This window comes from Balaenoptera physalus (genome assembly GCF_965194825.1).
Source record: "Balaenoptera physalus genome assembly, chromosome: 9".
Lineage (NCBI taxonomy): Eukaryota > Metazoa > Chordata > Mammalia > Artiodactyla > Balaenopteridae > Balaenoptera > Balaenoptera physalus.
Window position 1 is genome coordinate 61604559 of NC_138888.1, and position 21217 is coordinate 61625775.

The 21217-nt window shown below is 39.6% G+C and overlaps 1 protein-coding gene across 16 annotated transcripts in view; it reads right to left on the reverse strand.

Annotated features, from left to right (window-relative positions):
- Positions 1–21217, reverse strand: part of KLHL32 (kelch like family member 32) — a 233644-nt gene that overhangs the window by 46944 nt on the left and 165483 nt on the right. For 9 of the 16 annotated variants that reach the window (XM_082475243.1, XM_082475242.1, XM_082475240.1 and 6 more), the window contains one exon: positions 6177–6903. The exons of 5 other annotated variants lie outside the window; for them this stretch is intronic. In XM_082475243.1, coding sequence (XP_082331369.1) covers positions 6177–6903 — 727 coding nt within the window. Of the gene's footprint in view, positions 1–6176; positions 6904–21217 lie in introns of those variants that run through there. 2 more of the 16 variants (XM_082475233.1, XM_082475235.1) reach the window with 2 other exon arrangements.

Below are 21217 nucleotides of genomic sequence, written 5' to 3' on the forward strand. Positions count from 1 at the left end.
CAAGCAAACCTTAAGCCCTTGACCCTCACCTAATTGGGATCCCAGCATGCTGAACTCTTCCAGTAGGATCCTCTGGGCTCTTCCCAGCCTAAAAACCTTCCATCGTGAGTGAATCCAAGGATTTTCCCTCTCCAGTTCTCTGCTGAGCACCACCAAAAAACAGAACAGAAATGTGCAAACTGGGATACCATAATTTCGTGGTTTCCAACTTAGTGTGGGCTCTGACACAATTTTTTTAAACATGTCAGTTCCCTCTGTTTTCTCTCAGCAGCTTTTCTCAAGGCCACTCTCCTCAGGCCCTCTACCTGGTCCTGACACGGCACGATCTCCACAGACAACTCTGCCCCTCCCTTGACTCCACGGCAAGGACCTGCCAAGGACCTGCCATGGCAAGGTCCCTGTCCCTCCTCTCTGAGCTTACCTAGGTCCACATCCAGCATTGCCTCCTGCCCTGGAGCTGGAGGTGTCTCTCCTCCTCCTGTGCAAGACTGAACCCCTCCCAAACTCCCTCTGGCCTCTTCGGGACCCTGTGTCTGTGGTCAATATTGTACCCCCCAGACTTATCCCCATTCCTGGTACCTAGGAGCTGCTCTCAGCATTTACCAACCAGAGGACGCCCCTACTCCCTTCACTTCAAATTCACTCTCTCCTTCCCCTTAGCTATAGATGTGCTTAATGCGCTCACATCCTCAAAGAAAGTTCCCTCCTTTGACCCTGGATTTCCTCCTTACTCTCTCTTTTCTCAGCCAAATTTCCTTCTTTTTCTTTCCTTCCATCTTTCCTCCTTTTTTCTTCCTAAAGCCAAAATGTTATTTATTAATTTATAATGAAATATACGGGAACTTCCCTGGTGGTCCAGTGATTAAGACTCTGGGCTCCCAATGCAGGGGGCGCGGATTCGACCCCTGGTCGGGGAACTAAGATCCCACATGCCGTGCGGCGTGGTCAGGAAATAAATTAATTAATTAATTAATTAATTTTTTAAAAAGAAAAAGAAAAATATGGCTGTCACCCGGACTGAAGTATGTGTGTACCTAGAAACAGCACAGTCTCTCCCTGTCGGCCAGAGCACAATGATCGGAAAGTTGCTGGGTAAACTCAGGTTCAGGAAGTCAAGTTTAGATGAAATCCCGGCTTTGTGCAAAGGTGGCCTATGTACCTGCAGCTGTTACTCCCTCAGTCTCCAGCCACACCTTCAACCACTGCATTCTAGCTTCCACCTTCTTCCACTCTCCGGAAACCGCTGTCACTGAAATTACCAAGCAGTTCCTGACTGAAACTGCAGAGGAGATATTCTGGACTTAGATGTCCCCACAGGACACTTGTCACGCACCCTTCTGCTTTGGCTTTGGTTTCTACACCACGCCTCCTCCTCTGGCCTTGCCCATCACGCCTTTTCAGCTCCTTCCTTAGCTCCCCCTCCTCTGCACCCTCCTGGCTAGTGTTTCCCCACCTTCAGCCCCTTTCCACACCATCTCTGGCCCCTCCGTCTCCTCTTACTCTCCACCGCCTTCTCATCGTAACTGATCTGCTGCGAGAGCCTCCTTGCTTCCATCTGTTCTGAGAAACAGGAGGCAAGGTTCTATCTCTGAGTTTGAGGAGAGTGAGGGCATTACAGCTGGTGAAGGAGAGTGGGTGAGACCCTAGTGGCAGGATGTAGAGAGGGCTTGGGGGCTAAGTGGATACATGTGCCAAGCCCCCTGTCAGCTGGCCTCCTCCCACCGGGCTCAGCTGCCCAGGTACAGGCACAAAGCGGACCATTGGGTTTGCCCAACAGTGTGTGCCTGCCAGAGGGCAAGAGAGTTATTGAAACGGCTGCACCATGAAGCCCAAGCCTGAGCACAGGTAAGGGTAAATGGGAAAGTGGGAAGCAGCCAATGGACCTGAGGCCAAGGGAGGCTGAAGGTGCCACAAACTTCTGGGAAGCCTCTCGGGCCCCTGCACTGATTACTTCCTGCTTCACGCTACTTCTGTACCTTGGAAAGCTGTCTATCATCACACCCACACACACCACACACTTTACTGTAATCATCCATTTAAAAACTGTGAGCCCGGACTTCCCTGCTGGCGCAGTGGTTAAGAATCCACCTGCCAATGCAGGGGACACGGGTTCGAGTCCTGGTCCGGGAAGATCCCACATGCCGCGGAGCGACTAGGCCCGTGAGCCACAACTACTGAGCCTGCGCTCTAGAGCCCACGTGCCACAACTACTGAGCCCGCGTGACACAACTACTGAAGCCCACGTGCCTAGAGCCCGTGCTCCACAAGAGAAGCCACCGCAACAAGAAGCCCGCGCACCGTGACGAAGAGTAGCCCCCGCTCGCCGCAACCAGAGAAAGCCCACATGCAGCAACGAAGACCCAACGCAGCCATAAATAAATAAACAAACAAACAAACAAACAAACAAATTTATTTAAAAAAACAAAAAACAAAAAACTATGAGCCCAGGCGTGGGACCTGTCTTTGTGGCTCCCGCACTAGCCTGGAACAAGACTCAGGGAGGTGAGGAAACTTGCTCAGCATCTCCTGGTTGGTCAAAGTGGAGCAAATTTCACACTTGCATGTGCCCTCAATCTGTGACCTCAGAGCACCACGGTCAGCCTCTGCCGTGCCCCCATTAGTTCCTAATATGTTGTATACAATTTTTTTAGATGCAAGTAAAATGATCTTTGCGCAGTAAAGTTACAGCCATGGCATTTTAAAAATATTAATGATGTTTTATACTGTTCTAATTGTAAAGTCCCTTTAGTAGGTTTGAATAAATTAAAGTTACTTAAAATGGGGCAATGCAAACTTCGTCTAAATTTAATCAAGATGAAAATAAATATATCTTCTAGGGAGTTAAAGAAGCCCTAACAAATGTTCTTTCATTAGTGAAATACCTGAAAAACTCTTTGATTGTCAGCTCCTAGAGGGCAGGAAGTGTGTTTGCTGAATTATTCTTATTTATCTATGAACCAGCACTGACTTTAATAAAGATGTAGCATTCACCAAGAGAATCAAGAAAACACTAAGTGCCGCTTTTGAGGAAATGCAGTACCATTTGTCTTATTATTGCAGTTTTAAAGCACTAATTTTGTGGTTCGCTTCCCATTATCCTGCTGCCATTTGACAAAAATGAAAAGGTAAGTTATTCTGCAAGATGAGCTCAGGATTCATTTTCACTCACAAAAAAAGGATCTTTTTAGTAGTTCACAAACAATATCTGACAATGGAGAGCATACCTTTTAAAGCACAACGGCAGGATATTTAATGCTTATTTTACTTCAGTATTGTGAATTTCAAGTAGAAATGATGTGGCGCATTTGTGAATTGGGTCACGATGTCAAATGCTGGAGGAGCCTGTAAAATCTGACTAACTCTAACATCTTAAATTACATGCTAATGGGCATATCTATACAGCCTAGTTTTCTGAATTCATCTTTGCTTGTCTCCTTTTTAAAACCACGGACAGGTTTCCAGGTATCCTGACCCTAAATTGGACAGAGAGGGGGAGAGGGTATGTATGGAGAGGGAGCACACTGGAAATATCGAGTCCCTAAAGAAACATTCATTTTGTGTTCTGCGGAACAGAAATAAGCTCCTAAAATCCACATCCTATAATCCTTACTACCTTCACCTTAGGCAAAGCTTACAAAATACCAGAAGGATGCCAATGACCCAATCCCCCATCAATTAAACTGGAAATATTTAATTATTTGGTAAAGGGTAAGGAATAGCCTCAAACATTTTCATCTGCTCCAAAAAAAAAAATCAGGGTAACACTTCTAAATCCGAGATAGTCAGGGTGAAATATACCTATCTTTTTTTTTTTTAAGAAGTCCATAGCAACCCCTCCCTATCCATGGTTAGATTCACAATTGATTTATTATAAGCTGAGCCTGAGGAAAGAGGCAGACGACTGAAGGTATTAGAAATGTCACTGGTGATTTCCTCTTCTTTCCAATTAAAGGTATTGTACTGTACACAGGGAAGTGAGTTTTTCATCTCAAGTACACAGGAGGGAGAAACAAACCTGAGAAAACTGTGATTGTTTTCATTAAGTATGGTTAACACAGGCAGCATATATTAGTGCAAAAGAAGAACAAAGGAAATGTATTTCCTTTCATAGTAGGGGAAAAACAAAGTGATATAGCAGTATGGACTGTAATAAGTTGATACATTTAATACAACGGAAAAGGAAACATACAGACCCATATGGAAAGAGAAGTCAGCTTGATACCAGGTTGATAGATCTAGCCAGGCTAACATAAGTTGCAGTGCTTTCTTAAGGCCTCACTAAAGAAGGTATTAAGTAGTCGTATTTTTAAGACTATGTAAGGGAAACTCCAGCACTTTTTTTAAAAGCTAGTTTTATAGCCCAAAAATAAAAGTAAGTAAGGAATAATTATTAAACTAATTATGAGAAATGTATACAAAATTTAGAAAATGCAATGCAAAATTTAGGAGTGCAGTACCTTAGCAATATATGAAAACTAAATGAGTCAAAGGAAGGGATGTAAGTTGGAACAAAATATAAATTATACCGATTTCATAAATCCATCACTGTTTTGTTATCTAAGTCAAGTACAGATCCGTTCCTTCTAATAGCAAGGAGTTATTTGCAGCCAAGTTTAAGGTTTCTTCAACAAATCTAACAGGATACAGTCCTGGTGGCTTTTTTCTTAAATACTGAAATATATACTTAAAGAAAAAGGAACAAGTCACCAGACAAATGAGGTCTTTATCTAAATATATCTACATATACTAACATACACACTCATATCTAATGTTTATTTGGTATACAGGACCAGTAATTGTTGGATACACCTCATTTATCCTCTTTCCTAGTCCCAACCTTAACTTCATTCATGAATTATTGAGCACTTAAACCCAGACATGAGCTAGGTTTCTTCAATAAAAATCAGTGAACTGCCAATAATTGAGGCAAGAGGAGCCAAGACTACAGCTGTATCCCTGGTTATTGAGGATAGCAGAAGGAAAAATGGGCAGAGTCCAATGAGTTTACTTTAAGTGCAAGGGGGAATTTTGTCAGAGCAGATGTTAAACTACAGAAGACTATTGAAGGAAGCTTAGAAGTCTTCACAAGTATACTTAAAAGTGATTGTTTCTTCTGAGTACAAACATCTCAAAGTTACTCTTAGTATTTAAGTTGTTTGATTTTTCTATTCCTCTTTGTCCTTGCCATAGAAATTCAGCGAGATACATTTGGGTCACAAAATGAGTATCCTCCAGCTGAGAGAAGATGCAACTTTCTTCCCTAATAGGCAAACCTTTCAAAGGAGGACATTTGAGGACTTTCCAATAATAGGATTGGAAACACAAGGTGATAATGTGACGTCAATAACACATGCCTCACAGGCTCCTTCTGTGCCAGTGAAAAGTCAGCCATGAGGGGTTGGAAGGAGCATGTGGGTGTGAATGAAACAAGACTGGCAATGAGTAGATAACTGCTGAAGCTGGGTTATGGGCACGTGGGATTCATTATACTAGTCTCTCTCCTTTTTTCATAATCAAAAGGCTTCAAACAAAACCAAAGACAAAAAAAGTAAACTAAAATAATCAGAACCCCCAAATTATCAGGAAGAATGGGAGAGTAAATAGGAATAAAGGATCGGGATGGCATGAGTAACTACAGTTCTCAGATAACAGAAAAACATTATTTTAGCCAATAACTTAAATCCCTTCCCTCAATGCACAGCATGGCTCCTACCTGGATCTATTCCCATTGCTTTACTCATCCAAATGGATTAACTGGGCTTTTACTTCGCCTGCCCTGTCTTTGATAGACTGGCTCCTAGTCAGGCAGCCCAAGGTGAAAGGAAAAGCCAAGGACCTGGATAAACCACAAGGTGTGCAATACCGTCCATGAATATCAAAAACTGACAATCTAAACAATAGAAGGTTTGGTAGAAAAAGAGATGTGATAGGCCACTCATTTCCATCTTGAAATTTTACTCCACTAATCACTCAGAAAGTCACAGAAAGGTCAATTACTTCCCCATACACCGCTCTCTACAGAATGGTGCTCAATAAATGACTGTTAATTAGCTAAAATGGCATCCTTGGCTGAATCGTTCAGATACACACAGCCACCACTACCAAAGCCTGACTTGTCAATTTATGCCACAGTGAAAGTGTTTTGTAATAAATCCAACGTATGAGGCATGTTCTACCTGATATCCAAAGAAGACCATCAGCCACATAGCCAGCGTGACAGGAGAGGGACCGGTCAAAGGACTGGACGAAAGTCCACTTGTTCTTCTTGGGGCAATATCGCTCAACGGTTGGCAGAACCTGGCGCAGTTCATTTCTGCCCCCAGCCGCATAGAGGTACTCATCCATGGCTCCCAGAACGAAATGCTCCCGGCAGTTTTTCATGGGTGCTATCTCTGCCCAGGAATTACTGCGGGGGTCATAGCGACAGGCAGTCCTCACGGCACACGTCCGGCCGCTGGCATGCTCGACTTCCCCTCCTGCTACAAACAGGAAGTCCCCCATGACTGCCACACAATGGTGGCTCCTTCCCACGGGCATGGGAGCCAGCTCACTCCAGTTGGCAATGGCAGCTATGAGGGCATTCTCCTGATCCACGGGATTGAAGTACCGAAGTTCCTTGACTTTACAGACCTCACGCTTCTTCCCACCAATGATGTACAGAGTATCTGACTGGAAGCGCGGTTTGGTCCTGCGAGTCTGCCACACGGGCTGTGCGTAGATGCTCTGGTGGTACTCCAGGGCCTCGTTGACAAGTGCTGTTGCGGTTTCACTTGCCTGGACGAGGGGGTGGGACAGGGCAACTGTATGGAGAGTGTCCACATCCATCAGGCCAAAGCGGATGTACTGCAGGAGCTCATCCATGTACTGGTAATGGCAGCTGTGTTCCAACCACCTCACAGCTAGCTGAAACAGAGGCAGGGAGGTGGAGAGAGCACAAAGGTAAGAAAGCGCCAAGGCAGTGTGGCACAGAGGCCGGCTGCCATGTATCCTTTCAGACTCTTAATAACACTTTTATTTTGTCTTACAAACCGTGGAACACTCAAACATTGTTATACCCAGTCGAGGGATTTTTTTTCCCTTTCTGCATCAGCAGAGACACAAAAGAACTCAAAACACTGTTGGAGAGATTAGGAACAATGTTAAGCAACACTGACAAGACTTAAAGGATCACTTGAGGTGAAGAACAGTTACTTTTCAAAGGAGAATACGGTTGTGAAACAGCCTGTTCCCTTAGGTTTCATGCATAAGAGGCTTGGTCCGCCCCACCACCAGGATATGTCAACGGTGAGCCATGTCATCAGTTCAAGCAACATATGTCAACCTGTGAGTCAAGGTGCTGTTATCAATACGAGTAATGTGAGAAAACAGGTGATCATCTGAGACCACAGGGTGCACTTGAGAGAAAATCAATACGACACTAGTAGCAAGATTTAGAAAGAAAAAGGACTTTTTTCCCCCCTGCAACTTTTGTAGGTATATCAGTCAGGAAGCAAGAGAAGAAAAAGAAAGATTGCAACCTATCAATTTATTTTGTTTTTTCTCAACTAGTTTTCATCTTGAAAACAGTTGTTGTTTGTATGTGTAAGATACGGGCAATTTGTTAGAGCCATTTTCATAAAAACAGGATACAGAGGAGATTATCTTTGTATTATGGACACAAGAGCAGAATGTAATCCTAACCTTTTTGATTAGGTCTAGATCTCTTTCAAGAAGGAAAGGGGTAAGAACTTTCGGCTACAGACAAATAGAATTTCTTAAAACTAAAGCAGGTGCATTAAGTCATAAGTAACAAAATTGAAGAGTAGTTTAGAAAATAATATCAACAAAAAACCAATTCATGTTATGGAGCACCTGAAGTAATTTAATTATTGTGACTTAATATTTAAGTTTGGCAAAGCTTTCCACACATCGGCATAGAGAAGTATATCTAATATCTCCAGTCAACATATTTGATAGAATTTATTCTTAGCAGTACCTATATTAAACTAGATCTCCTAAGCAATATAAATGTGGACCTGAAGCAATTAGCATAAAAAAGTAAAGAAAATACTGAATAATTCTGCTGTGTTTTACTTGCCTTCTGACCAGTGGAATTGGGGTTCTGGGCTTCCTTTTTCAGCTGATTCATTGCACTGGGAAAAATGTCTACGGAGAAGACAGAAAGAAATGTAGTGCCCTCGGACCATTACTCCTTGACAAACGTGAGCTGGGTTTTCATCCTTGTGAAAAGGATCACTAAACTCTCTGAAGCATTAGATGATTTCAGGCTTTCAGAGTTTCTGTATCCATTTGACAAATGGCTCTAAAAGGCAAGGCATATTTTGGGCATGTCTTTTTAGTTTTCCAGATGAAGAGAATGTAGCAAGTGAATCTGCTTCCAATATATACTGACTTGCATCTCTAAATGAATAATGAGTGAAGAGAAATGGAAAAAGAATGTCACTGGTTGCCAGGTAGCCTACGGATGCCACGGAGGCAGACACAATGGAGGGCAGATGAGTGACACTCTGTGGCTGTTTTTCTAGAAACTAGTATTTTTTATTTAAATAAGATACTAACCTGATGAAAAAAAAATTACCTGTGTATGGTAACACAGTAATAATCAAAGATAGTGCAGAAGAAAAATGTCACTCATCAATCACCAAGTCTCTGCCGGAAGTGGAGAGTTTTCCCACAGGCAACATCCTGGTTTTTCTCCACCCTAATTTTAGAAGTTTCAAGAGATGGGTTCCAATTAGAATTCTACAACTTAATAAATGATTTTCCATTCTTTGCCCACAGAGCTTTCAAAAGTTTTCAGGGACAAAGTCATCCCACTCAAGGTTACTCCTTATGCACAAGGTAAAATTTTCTGAAACTTAATCTTTCATATTGCTCCTAATTTGAGTAATTCCAGATGGTACTGCTTTGTTTTGTAACGAATTTCTTAGCATCCTGATATCCTAATGTTTCTGCATCTTGCATATGGATACTACAGGAAAACAGCATTGGAGAATGAGCAAATAAACATTCATGTCTCTATAGCCTCTTTTTATAGCACAGTGCTGCCCATTTAATTACTTTTCTCCTTCCTCATAAATCAGTTCTTCCTATGCCCTAATCAATCTTCTAGCCCATCTCTTAACACTCTCTGATTTACTTTTATCTTTCTAGCAAACAGTGTCACTTACTGTATGAAAGATATACAAGCCACAACTAGACTCTGCCTTTAAGAAAATTTCTAAGGAATCAAACTAGCAGTGGAACAGTGACCACTGTGACCTATCTCTGATTCATTTCTGGCTTTCTGTCTACTTATCACCCCTTACGTCGCAATATCATGATGGTTTCCATGTTCAATTTCCCCAAATACTATGTATTACAGAATACTTTGTGAACATACATTTAGTTTGCATTTTCTGGGATAATGTTTATCTTATTTATTGCCAGTATGTCTAACTTCTCACATTTTTCATATAATTTTCACACATTTATTATTTATAAATATTTTCAGACTACACAAGTCATTCATACTTGTTGGGTTTATCTTTTCTCCAGATCAAAGGTAAATAGAATTTACAATTCTGCCAACTTTGAACCAATCTCACCTGGATATAGTATTATTTACAGATTTAAATCCAGTGCTTCTCAAACCTAACATGTGCATGAATTACCTGGTGTTTCTGGGCAAAATGCAGATTTTGATTCAATAGGGAGGAGGAGGAGGAGGGTTGCAAGTCTGCATTTCTAACAATCTCCCAGGCGATGCATATGCTGCTAGCCCATGGACCACGTTTTGAGTAGGAAGGTTGTAGACAGATTCCCATTTATGAGACTGTAAATTGCTGCTTTATAAGAGTAAACTAAGTCTGTTGTTTCAAATTTTAAAAGGTTTAAATTAAATGAAGTGTAAGTAGGATGCTTTAGTAAAGATATAGGGCATGTGTAGCTAATACCATAGGTAAGACAGCGTATTTCCTTTGTAGTAAGATATGGGTAAGCTCTCACTATGGGTAAGACAGCATATTTTGAGACCTTGGCTATATAAATCAACAGCTGATTCTGATAGCATAAAAGTAAGTCATATAAAAACTCTGTGCAGTTTTGCTTTTGCAATAATACATAAACAAAAGTAAAAGCGTTAATGTACTCAGTTTTTACTTTGGTGAAAATATAAAAGAGAAAAATCACTGAAATCATGGATAACTCTTACTTATCCAAACAATGGAAGAAATGTCAAAGAAAATCCAAAACAATGGGCTACCTCAAAAACACTTCTACACCGTGAACCTCACCAGAGCACTATCCATTGCCATGCTGAATTAAGGGCAAGGTGGTAGAGGCAACCCTGGAGCCCATTTTAAGAGGTTTAGAAACTACAGTAAACAGAAGGCTGATTCATCATCAGGGCATCATGGAACACAAAGACCACAGCTAGCTTTGTAGTGTATTTTGGGGCTTAATGTTTGAAAATGTTTATTCTGGGAACTTTTGGCTTTTAATGATACTACACTTAGAAAGCATAACCCAGGGAAGGCTAAAATCCTATTCTATCATACTTATTCTGGCACACTGACATCCCCATCACCCTAAACTCTAGAATATTTTAATTGGGTGGGGGGGAATGGAGCATATAGTGAAAGTTTTATCTCAGACTCTTTAGGTGACAAAGCCAGCAACAGTGGAAAAGAAATCAAGGATTCAGTTTGGGAGGGCAGATCAAAGAGTACTTAGGCAACAGGGCAATTAGGGAAGATGTTTCCTAAACCATCTGAAACACAGGGAATGTCATCTCCAAAGACTACAGGAGATCTCCCAAGCACCCTACCTAACCCAATCTAGTACATCTTACCCTGATGGAGAATTGTTCCTTCCTGAAAGGAGCATTGGCTACAGCTTATTCCAACGTCAACTCATCTCATCCTCAGATTCTTGATAAGAACAGTGTCTGACACGTAGTAGGCTAAACATAATTGTTGCATAATGGAAAATCCTTTATAACTATTATTAGGCTATTTGTCATATTTCTCTTGAACCAACAACATCAGTTCCTTAATATATTTATTTATCTATCTATCACAGTCTTCAATTTTCTATTTTATTATCTCATCTTTGTGGCTTTCCTATAAAGCCCTTACAAGCTCACAAAACTCCCCACAGCAGCATGCAATGTGCTGGACTTACTTATATAAGGCCCTTGTTTTACTCCCTCCGTAACTGGTGCTGGTCACCTCTATTTGACATTCTTGGCAATGCAATGAACATCATAATCTGTTAATCCCTCAAATATAAAGTATTAGGGCAAGAAGAAACTTTAGAGTACTTTTGGTTCAAGCTTCTCAATTTTACTAGTAGAAATAAAATCCAGACAAGCTATTTGACTTACTGTAAGTCATGCAGCTGATTAATGGAAAAGCTGGAACCAGAAATCCAGTTTTTAAGTTATATAATGTGCTCTCCTGTTATATCATATCATCATTATTTTTCCATCAATAATTATTTTAAGGTAGAATCCAGGCACTCAAAACCAAATGCACTCAAAACCAAACTTAATGTCCATATTGTCTAAGTTAGAAAAATAAAGTCTGTTTTTTAAAAATGTATACATTGCTTCTACATAGGTGACAATATTTTTCAATGAGTCTCATTTATGGATTACTTTTGCATAAAAACCATGCATTTAATTGTATGGATTAAAGAGTTTGTAAGTAAAGAATAAGTCTTTAGGGGAAAGGGCATCCTTTGAGTATTGAATTATTGTTTCACTTTTTATGGGAATATGTATTTTAACTCTAGGTCATTCCTTGTTAACTAAACCTGGCTCAAAAATATATGGAAAATAATCCCTTCCTTTTAGTGTTCGCAGTGTATCCCCACTGATTGCTATTCTGTGAATAGAATATATAATATATAATACTAAATATAAAAGCATATAATTTTAAATTATGCAAAATTTTCTCTAATTCAATTAAAATATATAATCTACTCATATGTATTTCAGAAATATGTCAATTATATGAACGAATGTTACATTCCTAATATTATAAGCCCTCAAGTTATGATCCAAATTCCTTTACTGTTCTCGCTCAAACACACCCAGATAGAAGCTGCTGTTTTAAAATCTACCTCTGCTTATATATGTCCATACATATGTGTACTAACCGACGTGACCCCGAAGCAATGCCGAAACAATAAGAAATTTTACACGCACATATTTCCTGGAAAATATATGAATTATGAAGTCATCTCAAATCCAAGAATACACATTAATGCACTCTTCCATAAAACTGCCTTTATATCTTGCAAACATATATTAAAAATGCCCTTTACAAAAGCAGTTCTCATCAGATGAGTGATCAAATGTCTTTAACTAACGCTGACAAAAGATAAAGCTCTTACAACACTGTTGAAAAGCAGTAGCTATTTCTTTCTCTTGGTTCACAAGAATTCGTTTTCACTGAAGAGGATATTCTCATCACAGAATTCCTCAGCCAGAGCTGAATAAGCAAGAACTGGTATTTTTGCCCACAGTCTGATTCTGCCCCCTTGGCCCGGGGCAGCTATAATTATTCTCCTATTTTAAAACCTGGTTGCAGACAGCTTTGCTGAAGGGGCAAACTGAGCCCCGCCTTTTGCAGGAGCCCATGCTGTGAAGGCACAAGTGTCTATATCCTTGCCAGTCCTGTCATCCCACTGAGATAAGCCAGGGCACCAGTCTCCCCTCAGTGCCCAAAAGGCAGCACAAATTCCACAGTTCTGCAAATTCAGAAAGGAACAAAGGAAGGGCACAGGAACAAATCAGCAACCACCTGGCATTCCAGAAGCTCCTGAAGCTGATGTTAAAGAGCACTTGGGCAGCAAGGAGTGGGGAGCCATAAGAGAATGTTTTAATAGAATGAATGACAATGCACAGACAGAATTTTTCCTTTCCAAACAGAGGATCAAGGATGCTCACCATCTTCTAATCCATGTCCTCAAAGGGAAGTTGCACTGACTATTATATACTGCATTCAAGTACACTATCTCGTATATTATTTTATAATGCCTTAAATTCAAATAAACGTAAACATAAAACTTTAGCAAGATACCCTTTTAATATTATAAAGTTTCTTTAGATGGTAAATGTGGAAAGTTTCCCTCCTGTATGTGAACAGGTGTTGAGACTTGCCATGTTAAACTACTGACACATAGAATCTCATTTCTTTAACGTGAGTCATGTTAAAGCTCTAAATAGTGACATATTAAACCAGAATAATGACTGACATAGAAAGTTCGTATTAATAAAAAGTGCACAAAATTTTATAGCCCTATTCTCTTCTTTGAGACCAAATGAAAGATTTCTGTTCAAAACGGCAACATTCCCATCTAAAGACACCAGAAACTAGGAACATAAGATCAGGGTATGTTGCTCTACCAGAACAGTGAAAATGGTACCATGGAGGAATATTAAAAATTATAACAGTGCTCACTTGAGTGCTGTAATTAAAACTGTGTCAACATTTTGCTTGTAAAACAGATTTTTCAAGGGAGGTTGTACATTAACCATTATAGCTGACTACAAACTTATATAAGACACGTAGGCTATTTTCTCCTCTAACAAATATATTTCAATAGAATCAAATCTGATGCGGTCCCAGGTTCATATAATGTCAGAAAAAAAGACCTGACAGATTTTAAAAAGAATATTCAGCTTAGTAGATATGATAATAACACATATTCTTTCATTGTTCATTTAAAACTTTATGAAGCTGAAAGACTGACAAATGCTCTTATTTTCACCTTTAGCAAAAAATTTGTGCTTGATAATACTCTGGTTTCTCTTCAGACTGTATAAATCTTTTGCCTTTTACTAAAGATTTCCGTGGAAAAGAACAGTTGTGAGGGGTTTTTTTAGGGGTTTAAAAAAAAAACCATGATGTATACAACTTACCCTCAAATGGCTCAGGAAAAAAAAAGCACACATGTGCACGCACGCTCTCTCTCTCTCTCTCTCTCTCTCTCTCTCTCTCTCTGTTTAGATATCTATCTATTCTCCTACTGCATATATCTACAGATATTTATAGATAGATAGATATCTAGAGAGTGAGACAGAGACAGAGAACATATGATAAAGCAAACGAAGTAATTTGCTTAAGAAATGAGCAAATCATACGGGTGTTCTTTACTGTTCTTATTCTTGCAACTTTTCTATAAGTTTGAAATTATTTTTAAATAGAAAATTGAAAGAACAAAAAAACTGCTGATAACCATCTTTAATACATATTTTTTTTCAAAAAAATACATACTGCCAAGCATCAAAAGCAAGAGCCCTTGCAACCACGGATGTCTCTTTCCCGTAGACAGCGATAAACACATAGCGATAAACACATAGGAACCACAAGGAAACCTGCCCTGAGGCATACCACATTTAAGTTCCAGGTATTTGTGAGGGCAAATGCAAGTGACCTGAGTTGGTTCAGTCTTATAACACAAGGTGATCTTTTAAAAGGTAAATTGTGTATCAAGATGAAGAGAAAACAAAGATACGAAAAGAGATGAGGTTAGTATACTGTCATGTCTTTTCCACCTCGAGAATTGGCCACCAATTTGAGCTGATCTTTGAAAAGTCAATACAAAGAACAGCAAGAGTATGTAGCCGACACTGGACCAGTCATTTGGCTTCTCATCTGTAAAACGAGTGAGTTGATGAAAGAGTCTCTTTTATCTCTAGGATGTATGTCACTTACAGATCCACCAAAAAGTAATATTTTAAAGTAGAATCCTCATATACACACTACTATATATAAAATAGGTAACCAACAAGGACCTACTGTATAGCATAGGGAACTATACTCACTATTTTGTAATAACGTGTACGGAAAAAGAATCTGAAAAAGAATATATACATATATATGTATGTATGTATAACTGAATCACTTTGCTGTACGCCTGAAACTAACACAACATTGTAAATCAACTATACCTAAAAAAATAAAATAAAATTTTTAAATTAAAAGTTTGAAAACTTAAAAATAAAAACCATAAAGTAGACTCCTCCAACATTCCTACAGGTGGGAGAGACAATAAAAATTAATCACTGTGTCTAGTATCCAAGTCACAGATTTCTATAGCACAAATAGTTTTTATAAATCTCTTTTCAGAAGAACAAAGTGATGGTTTTTTTGTCTGTAATTCTGAACTCAACAGAAATATACACGTGTGTGGCATGTGAAAGTGCATGTGTACACAGGCTCACATAAAAATAAAATAATCTCAGCCAAAGAACACACATTTCAAGTTTGTAAGTGACTGCTTCAAGGTACTATTTATTTAAAATCCCAGAACGTGATTTTATTTAGAAATGAAAATATTTAGTAAACTATTCACATGAAATTTTACCTCAAGACAGTCTTTAAATACACCACCCCCATATCTGGAATATACAAAGCTTTTTATATAGGAAGAATGTCCGACAGGACAAGAAGAACAATCAACGTCACCTATGCCAAAGATGCTGCAGGGAAAATGGAACCTATTCCTGGTCTCCTCACACTTGAGCAAAATACAGGAACAATTAGAAATAGCTTCCTATAATTGCCTCCAGTGGTCTCTGAACCAAAAGATAATACTCATTCATCTAATCATTGATAGCATCAGAGTATCATTTGAGGCTAGACTGATGGGTGAGACTTCTAAGTAAGATATTAGTGATGCATATTTATATATGACGACCTTCTGGGTATAAAAGGTAATGCGGTCAGTGAGATATTAAGCTTATATTGTCAGAACAACACAGGAAAATCAGAGAAAACCAATTTGGTCAATAGAAGAAAACCCTGCTGTATCCCACTGGCAACAGGGAGTAGAAGTGACCCTAGCTGGGTCACACCACTTCACGTTATTTTCCAGCTACTGCATGCATTGAGGATGCATTATCAGGGTGAAGTCAACTGAAAGGACAGGGAAATCCTGATGCTCTTTTCTACCGCTAATTGGTACATGCCCATAGAGGTGCATATGACACAATGAAAAGGAGACAAGACTTGATGTCAAAAGACCTGTTTCTGTAACTTAACACATTTGAGCATTTATGAAAAACACAAATATACTGAGGCTCAGTTTCATCACCTGTAAAACAAAGATGATGTTGTTTACATCATAGGGTCTACATAGGACTGAATGAGATAACATGTGAAAGTGCTTGGTAAACTATGACATTTAGACAATAAACAGAATTAATATGATGGCAATGCACCACCAAGAGATGGAGCTAATCCTCAACTCAATTATCCTTCTGAATTCATGATAAAGCCAGCACAGACAATTCTTATACAACACAATATTGTGCAATATTGACACAAATTTTGAGAGATCTCTGTAGTTGATAAGGAATTTGCTACACAGTATTAAATACTTCACATACTATAAACTGATAATAAAAGCATGGCAGATAATCTGTTGCAGATTACAAACTAGCCCTTATGATAAGCCTATTTCCACACCAATGAATTCAGTATTCTAACCCAGTTATTAAAGGTATGTGGCCTTGTTAAACCCCAGTCAGAGAAACATGAATGAATGAAAAGAGAGACACAGACATAAACCTACTTGTCTCTGCATAACACTCAGTATATATTCACTTTCTTTACTTGGCTTGAGTGTCCCATTAAAAATATTTGAATTCATGTCCATCAGTTCCTTCAAATCTCAACTCAGTTAACTTAGTGGCAAGGAAAAATATATATAAACTAAGCTATCTGGCTTGAGAAAACTAAAATAACGATTGACTGAGTTGATTACTTTCTTCCTGTTTTGTTGCTCTGGGGTAAATGATATAATCATGAATCTTTTCTTTTAGTTTTTTCATTCATCCACTCCTCAATTTCTTATTGAGTGTCCAATATCTGTCAGGAACTTATTTGGTGAGAAAGAAGATCCTCATTGGTACACATATATACAGTCTTACTTGCCATTCACTTTCAAGCTCTGTTAATACCATGAAGCTCAAGCCTTACTCTTAACCTCAAGTGTCTTAATATATCCCTGTAAAATATATTCAGGGAGTATGAAATTAGGGGAGGAAAAATCCTACAAGTTTGGAAGATTCAGTCTATTGTAGGCAGATTTTCAGACACAAGCAAAAACCATCTTTTTATGTGTTCCATTTCCCTCATGGGTGTTTTAAATATTGCTGGTACATTTTTAAACTTTATAGTTTTTTTTAAAAAGCTGTTTAATTTGTAAGCATGCCCTGGAGCATCCTGGGGGCATCAAGCCTTTGAATATTTCTTTATAAACTGATTCAATAATAATGAACCAATTACAGGTTCACTGGCACATACACTCCCCACCTGAAATGAAACCTTTAATGACCAAAAGGAGCTCACAGGCTCAAGCAGCTGCCCCAGGTCACAGATACAGAGATAGTCAAATCCCTCAAACAAGTGGTACTGTGATGAATTTAGATGTTCAGGAAGTACCTATGCTGCATTTAAGGGTTAATGTTGGCAGCCTCCAAGTAAAAAGAAAAGAATCCTCAAAGGTCACTTTCAACATTAATTTAGAGCTACAGAGTACAGTGATTGGAGTGGGGAACCCAGTACCTGAAGCCCATGACTAAACACGGTCAGGGGCCAGACTCTACTATCAAGGGGATGGAGCTGGTGGGCTGCGGTGCCAGGGCCTACACCCTCAGTGAGTTGCAAAGAACACACATAAATGCCATGCCGACCACTGACCTCCTTCACTATGTGAATTTCACCCTGCCTACTGATGCCTGAAAAGAATACTTCACACTGCGTTCTCCAACTTCATTTCATCACCCTATAAATAAGTGGGGAACGCTGAATCCTCTATTCGCACCTTGAAGCACCTTTGAGTATAATATACAAGTGATATTTCTGTCAAAGAAGATACATTCTTTTTAGCACAGCAATGACATATTTTTGAGTGGGGGAAGTGGCTTAGAGAGCCAATTTATAATAGTCGTGTGCGGAAAATGGGTATGTGGGCAGACAGGCCCAGTGCAGGAGAACCAGTGGCTTGACAATCTCAGAAGACCTGTGAGCGGGGAAGGGGCTGCAATGGGTGAGGGAAGGAGTACTAGAAGGTAGTAGCCGTTCCAAAGGCTGTCCGGTGAGGAGGAGCGTGTCTCAGTCCCAGGGCCAGGCACCCAGAAGGAAATCTGTGGGAATTATGAGAAATCACAGATCCAAGACATCTTCATAAGGTTAGGAGGAACAATGTGTTGGAACCTCGAAGGCGGAGACAGAAGGGTTGAAGAGGAAAGAGAAACTGGGTCCAATGACTGCCAGCCCTGCGAGAAGAGGAGATGCCAGCCCAGGCCGGGAGATGAGGTGTGAGACACTCTGAGGACCCTCTGAAGGGGGACATCACTGCTGAGGGGATGCAGTTTCAGTGAACAGAGTCAGCGTGAGAGCACAGTTCTGGGAATGTGATGGAGAGCTTATGAGGACATAGGGAAAGTCCTTGGTTTTTGGATATCAGTTTTCCACAACAGGTAAAGGGTTCAACAGGTTGGGGGAAGGCAGAAACCCAGTCAGGCTTGGACAAAAAACAGTTTGAAAGAATGAATTATACTTCAAGAAGAAATTCTTTTCGTAAGTCTCATTAATTTGGAAACATAGTGAATCTAAAAATAAAATATAGATACCACTGTGACAAGTCACACTATTTTTTAAATACCGAAAAAATCTCTCTTGATTGACTGATACATTTCACCCCTATTTAACTTTTTACTCCCCATTGCTGGAATAAAAACAAGACATAACTAATCAGTAACTTTACTAAGCATCCCTGAGGGTGATTTTATGCATGCTATCCAGAGAGCTAAACAAAAATCATCATTTGTGGTCTAGTGCAGTGAAGAATCTGGTGAGACTACATATATATATGCACAATCCTATTCGCATATCTTTTAAAATATTTTAAACAGCACTGTTGCTTAAATAAGGGCTGCATTAAAACAGTAACTGGATTCAATGACTTAATTCATTTTTTGAGCCTCTTCACGTGAGACTGAATTATCGCTTAATGACTCTCTTTACCATTCAAAAACGAATAGCTTTTTTTTTTTTTAAAGCAAGAAATAAATAGTGTGAAGATAGAACACTTGAAATAAAATTATAATCATTATGATGCTGTCACTTTAACATCTATAGACTTAATTGTTTTACAATTGACATGTGAGAAAAAACGTCCAAGGCTAGGTAGAAATATGCTGCTGAATGTTCACTGGGGGAAAAAAACCTGAAGACAACACAAATGAAAAAGCAGAACAATGATTCTGGCTCTTAGGTGCCTAATCTAGGAGACCACTATGCACAGCTTGGAGACAGAATTAAAGGTTTCCTTTATTTCTTCTTTTCCTTTATTTTTCTTTTTAAAAGGTATGCATAAAAGAAGATTGTAATGAGCTACACATTGTAAAGACCAGCACTATTAGGTGCCTGCATCTTTTTTACCCTATGCTTCAAAAAGCAACAAGATTAGGCGCTGGGATTATACAAATTGAAATTTGCAACTTTTAATAACCTTCGTACTCCTGCAGACAAATATCTGTCTCCCTGGCTCAACCCCTCCCCCATGCTTCCCAAGAAGGGAAAAGGAGTCAGATGTTGCCCTTGGAAACAAGAATTCATCAAACTATTCCGAGACATGCTGCTGAGAGAAACATAAGGAGAATGGAGCCTTCAGTTCCATATATGCGCCCATTTTGAATTTACTAGCTTTGCTGGTTGGTGTAAGAAACAGGGCAGAACAACTGCGGGAGCTGCGGCATTAGCAAACTGGCCAGAGTATCCCTGTCGTTTATACTTCCCCACTGCACAACCGGGATGGAAACATTTGCTCTATTGGAAGGCAGTGATAAGGATGGATTTTTAAAGTTTCCATTTTTAAGTGAAAATGAAAGAAAAATGCTCTTCTAGATGTGTTGTGCCTTTGAGCTCCATTTGAAAAAAGAAAAAAAAAAAAAAGGCAGAGAAAGCTGCTGTGAAGGTCACCGAGTGAAAGAACTTCCTCAGGGCACAGAATAAATTAAATCCCAAGGAAAAAATAAAATGTGATTTCCAGAGTGTGAGGCACAAACTCCAAATGACAATGATTGACAGCCAAACTATATCCGTGCAATATCCAAGACTGCACGTTCTCATTTACCTCAGTGTAGCCAGCAAGCGCCCATTAAACATCCGTCTGATGCCCAAATTAACCTTCTTGGCAAACTGAAAGAGGCACAAACTATCATAATCAACCTTTCATTATCACAGCAGCCTCTAGTTAAAGGGTCAGAATAATTGTGCCATCAGAGCCTTGATTGTTTTCAATCAACAGACGGCTGGAGTGACAGCTCGGTGATGGAGGGGTCTGATGAAACCGCACCAGGCCTAATCAGAGCAGATGAAAGGAAGGCATGATTGGTGCAAATGCACAGTCGTGCCTCTCCTTTTCATTTACAATCTGAAATTACTCTTAAATTTGTGGGGCTTTTTTCCCCTCCCTTATGAGTACCACTGAAAGAATGTTTGACTTATTATGAGTTCTGACGGTGCAGAGTTATAAAACACAGGTAGGGTTATCAGCTGAGGCTTCAAGTGGGTCTTCAGCATAATTCTAACCAATTCACTCTTGAAAAGCACAAAATGACTAAAAAGGCTTCCAATGACCTAACCTCTCAGTGCTGTTTGATTAACAGACCCATTTATTCCGCTGGCATTCTAAATGATGAGAAGATAAAACCGAGGGCAGAAATACCCTGTAAATGTGTTCTCTCAACCCCTCTGCTCTGCTTACTTCAGTACTAGTTCCTCTGCCCCAAATCCTTACTGTTCTCGAAGAACACCCCATTAAGACCTCAAAGGAGCTCATGCATCAGAGGGTATGGATCAAATAAGGGTGGTTTTGAGTTAAGAACATGAAGCTATACTGGAAATCACAGGGACAGGAGAGACTGGAACCCCCCAACCCTATGCTGATATCAAGAAGAATATTCGGGGAAAAGGAATAAAAATTTCTGTGCTAGGCCAGGCAAAATTTGTCATAAAAGGGATTTGGAGAAAATTGAGACAATATACAGCTGCATTCATAGAGCAACAATCCAGACTACAGACATTAATATCTTTAAAAAATTGATGATGAATGAAATATACACTTGGAGTAGCAAAAATAAGTTCCTGACTTCTATTTTCTTCCTTAATCTTGGGATCGACCAGCCAATAATGAGAGTAATTATGATTCAGGT